At 45.3% G+C, this 5,000-nt stretch overlaps 1 protein-coding gene across 1 annotated transcript in view; it reads right to left on the bottom strand.

The window, feature by feature from the left end:
• The window catches only part of LOC122252996 (uncharacterized), a gene marked incomplete at its 5' end in the record, with an annotated part of 5,809 nt that extends 873 nt beyond the window's left edge, over positions 1 to 4,936 (bottom strand). The window contains 2 exon segments of the mRNA XM_086531697.1: positions 1 to 88; positions 4,796 to 4,936. The exon segment at positions 1 to 88 is cut by the window's left edge and continues 873 nt beyond it. Coding sequence (XP_086387823.1) covers positions 1 to 88; positions 4,796 to 4,936 — 229 coding nt within the window.
• Positions 4,937 to 5,000: the final 64 nt, after the last annotated feature.

Below are 5,000 nucleotides of genomic sequence, written 5' to 3'. Positions count from 1 at the left end.
GGTTCCTCTCGCTTTCCATCAGGTTGAAATGTTCTAAGAGGAACCCCAGTAAGGAGGCTATATCTGCGTCGTTCCGTGTCTGGGGCAGCTATAAAAATTCCCAAGTGATACTTTCGGATTTTCGTTGATACACTTTGATTCGTCAAGGCAGTTTGACGCTATCCCATTTATGTATTATAGAATTGGTTCCTTTGATAATATAGAATAGTTTACCATAAATTCATCAAGTGACTAAATGTTCAGCTAATTATCATAAGCCAACAAAATATGAATATATGAAGCACTGCATTGATATAAATAAATGAGGTATGTGGATAGCATTAACAATTAAACAACTAATAACAATAACAAAAAATAGTCTCAACAGAGGAATCACAACAAGATTTTAGAAATAACTGAAACAACACAGATAACAACATCAATAACAAGAGTAACAAGAGCAATACATCACTCTATAAAAGGATTTTTTTCTCTATTTTTCCTTTTTCTTTCTTTTTTTTTTTTTCTTTTTTTTCTTTTCTTTTTTTTTTTTTTTTTTTCTTTTTCCTTTTTTCCTTTTTTTTTCCCAGGCAGGGTCCAGTTCAAAGGCAAGCAAATGTACACACTAAGAGCAAAGACCATAGACAGAGGTAGAGGTTCCAGGTTAGAGACTAACACGTATGAGTCTCCAGGAGCGAAGGTCAAGCTCAGTATGAGTGTATCTTTGTGTGCGTGTGTGTGTCTCTGGATTTGTGAGGGAGGAAGAACGTGCTTATACATCGTCCATCGTTTTTGCTCTTAATGTGCTGTGCGGGTCGTCACTGACTCAAGATGAATGATTTTCGTTGGAGGGAGGACGACCTGCGAGTTTCTTTCTCTGGACGTAATCCAGCACACGCACACACACCAGGTCGTGATGCCAAAGGGTCAAAGACTTTCGCTTCAACTGACAAACTATTGATATGGTCGTAGAGGTGATTGTTCCCCCAAAGCAGACTGCAGGATGTGGTCGTTAAGTTCTGGGTCGTTTAAGGGGGGCGGTTGTCAGTGGCTGTGATCTCTGGCCATAACAGTGCTGGCCTCAGTGCTAAAGGTGGTCGTCCCGGGACTAAGCCACGACCGAGTGCATGTAGTGTACAGCACGACCAAGGAGTCGTCGGACGAACAAGGCTGCTCTGTCCTGCGCCTGCAGGGGAGGGGAGGGGAACACATGTTAACGAGGCTCTTAGAAACTGCAAGAGGATTCTGATATTGCAAGGTCAAGTCTACAGTAGAAGCTTTATTGTGAATTTGACATAAAAGCTACGCTGGGCATTCTACAGTAAAAGCTTCTTTGGGACTTCGGCAGATTAAAAAAAATCCCTTTGAACCCTAATTCAAAATATGCAAATAGAAACACTTTGCCACATCGAATTTACTTTGGTGAAATAATAATCTCCACATTCATCATTATGAACAAGAACTACAATTGTTAAGTCAGTTATGCTCATTCAAAATTATATTGGCAAAACCAACTAGGATCAGTTCCATGCAACAGAATGATGTATTTTCGGAAGAGTAGATCTGTTTGTTTTGTGGGAGGGAAGGTTTGAGGCTTCGAGAAGTTTTGAGGCTTCGAGCGGTGCTTTCTTTGAGTCAGTGATCGACTGCATCAGTGAATCACAGAGATTTGTGATGAGTGTCTTGGTATGCACTGATTGGGCAAAAGCTTGTAGGATGGAATGGCGCGATAGAAGCTAATCTGTGTTGCAAGTGTCAGCTATATACCATAGAAAAAGGTGAATTCCTTCGAGAGGAAAGTGTAGAGTGATGCCAAGGATTCATGCTGTAAGTCAGTGATATTAGTAAGTGTAATGTTTGAAAAAGAAAGGAAGAAAGGAGAGAGAGAGAGAAAGAATACTTCACAAAAGAGAAAGGAGTAAATTGACTTAAGAGAGAGAGAGAGAAATATCCCTTAAATAATTATATTGAATTGCACTGAATTATATATTCTTTCATATATGAATGGAAGCGTAGAACAAGTTACCCAATTATTTTTCTATAAACTTATTATACTAAAAAACTAGTTGCCCAATGAAAAAACAAAAAGCTAAATAATTGTAAGAAAGTTAGAAAAATCACAGTCATAGTTTTCATGTTATTTTTATATATCTAATATAATTATGAATGTTAGTTATTCTAATTATGGAGAGCGCGTTTTTTCTTTTAGAAGTGATGTATTAATTTGTCATTATCCTTATTACTTAATGATAATAATGATAGTATTCACAGTAATGATGATGATCATTATCATTATTATCTTTAACATTAAGGACATTCCTAGTAACATTATTAGCATCATTATTATTATAATCATTACCATTACTATTTCAATTTTTATTATCATTATCATCATTACTCTTATTATCCTGACCATTATCATCATTATTGCAAACGTGATTGCAGCGAGGAAAGAGTGCAGGAGAATGAGTCAGAAGACACGAACCGCTAAGTTGATGAGATAGAATTAACAGAAGATGGACAGGTGTTGTGAGAAAAAAATTATTTTCGTTTCATTGTATCCGCTTGAGGAGATAAAAACACAAACAAAAATAAATAATTTAGTCTAAACTCTGTAACAAAATGAATGAGGTAATCTTTAAAATCTGGTTGGGTTACCAAAGGTTATTTTCGTGAATATTAATGAAAAATCAGAAGTTATTGCTCATCTGGCAGTTCGTGTTCCTTCCCTTCCCCAAAAGAGAATTTTTAGATAAAAGTGTTAAGAGCGAAAATCATGCAAATAAGCTTCGCATTCCAACCTTACGACTTAAAGACAAAATTGGAAAAAGACGAGAGTGTTGCCAGATCCAAGGAAACATTGCCGTTTAATGAGTTTATTTTATAAGAGCCAAAACCAGTTCTAAGAATATTCCTAAATCTTAAAGGTTGAAGATTCACCTCCACCTGACCTAGAATATACTGCTTGAATGACCTTAGATATATTAGTATGTTTAATATAAACTTTGATAAAGAATTAGTATGCCTTCTCTTAAATTTCTAAGTTTAGAAAATAGGAATGATATTTCTAAAATGTCTTAATAATTGATAAGGACGTTTTACGACTCTTCCTTCCCTCTAAGACTATTCCTCTCTCTCTCTCTCTTTCTCCTTCCCTCCCTACCCCAACTTCCCTCCAGTTCCTTCCACCACACACCCATCCTCCATTCCCACCCACACCTTCCTTCTTTTATTCTCCACCACCCTCCTCATTGCTTCTTCAATCCATCCTTTCATCCTCACTACCCTTTTCTTCGTCACCCCTTCATCCTCCACCCTTAACTAGACCCTCCCAGGTATTCCTCAACTTCCACCTTCCGTCAACACCCCTACACCCCCTTCTTCGCCTTCCAGTACATCCCCTTTCTTCCACTCACTCCACGCTACACACCCTCCATCCCCTCAGTCTACAGTCCAGACCCTTCTCCTCCCATCCTCTTCTACACCCTCCCTTTTACCCCTCTGCCCTTTCCCTTTCTCCAACCCCCCCCCTCCACAATCCCCCCTTTCCTCCATCATCCTACAATCCTTCCCAGTGTTCATCCTCCTTTCCAACCCTCCTCCACTCCCTCAACCCCTTTCATACCCCCTCCAAGACTCCGGTCCATCCGTCACCCGGAACCTTTCCATCACCTCTCCATCCCTCCAATCCATCCATTACTCCTCCATCCCTCCATCCCTCCTCCCTCTCTATTACCTCCTCCACTTCCACTCCGTTTCCACACGCCCTCTAACAAAACTAAACACACCTCTACATATTGTCTAATACCCATTCCACTCACCCCCCCCTTCACCCCCTCCTCTCATCCCTCCACACCCCCCTAACCTTCTTCCACTCACTTCACCCCTCCACACCACCCCTCCACCCCCTTCTCCTTCGCTTCCCCTCCTCCTCCTCTCCCTTTCACACACACCCTCTAAAACTATAAAAAACCCCTTCTACCCCTTCCCTCACCCCTTCCATCCCTCCATCCCTCCACTTCCTCCACCAGCCCTCCGCCACTCACCTCCACTCCTTCTCCCCTTCCACTCACCCCTCTACTCCTTCCCTCACCCCTCCACCCCTTCCACTCGCCCCTCCATCCTTCCACCCCTCCGCCTTCTCCACTCACCCTTCCGTTCCTCCACCCCTCCACTTCCTCCACCGGCCCTCCATCCCTCCACTTCCTCCACCGGCCCTCTAACCCCTCCACTCTCCTTTCTCCACCGGCCCTCTAACCCCTCCACTCTCCTTTCTCCACCGGCCCTCTAACCCCTCCACTCTCCTTCCTCCACCGGCCCTCCACTTCCTTCTCCACCCCTCCACTTCCTCCACCGCCCCTCCACCCCTCCACTTCCTCCACCGGCCCTCCGCCCCTCTACTTTCTCCACCGGCCCTCTAACCCCTCCACTCTCCTTCCTCCACCGGCCCTCCACTTCCTAGTCCACCCCTCCACTTCCTCCACCGCCCCTCCACCCCTCCACTTCCTCCACCGGCCCTCCGCCCCTCCACTTCCTCCACCGGCCCTCCAACCCCTCCACTTCCTCCACTGGCCCTTCACCCCTCCACTCCCTCCACCGGCCCTCCACTTCCTCCACCGGCCCTCCACCCCTCCACTACCACTCCCTCCACACCGACCCCCTCCACTCTCCTCCACTGGCCTTCACCACCCTCCATCCAGCATCTCCAATCCGCGCGGGACCCTCCACTTCCTCCACCGGCCCTCCACCCCTCCTCCACTTCCTCCACCGTCCCTCCACTTCGTTCTCCTCCTCCTCCTCCGCCTCCTCCACTCACCCCTCCAACCTTGGGCTCCTTGGCGTCCGGGGCGATGTAGTTCATCATGTTTTCGAGAGCGCTCCTGAGCATGACGCGCCAGTCCATGTCCCGCAGAGGGTACACGTAGTCCGTCATGATGCGCTCCAGGAGGCCGGGGGTCTGCGGGGGGAAGGGGGAGGGGGAGGGGGGTTAGTCTTTGGCTATGGTGGGGGGTGGGGGGGGA

The sequence above is a fragment of the Penaeus japonicus genome, unplaced genomic scaffold (genome assembly GCF_977035675.1).
Source record: "Penaeus japonicus unplaced genomic scaffold, GWHDUDI00000001_assembly GWHDUDI00000036, whole genome shotgun sequence".
Lineage (NCBI taxonomy): Eukaryota > Metazoa > Arthropoda > Malacostraca > Decapoda > Penaeidae > Penaeus > Penaeus japonicus.
The sequence above is the reverse complement of the archived record's forward strand: the minus strand, read 5'-3'. Positions and strand labels throughout refer to the sequence as shown.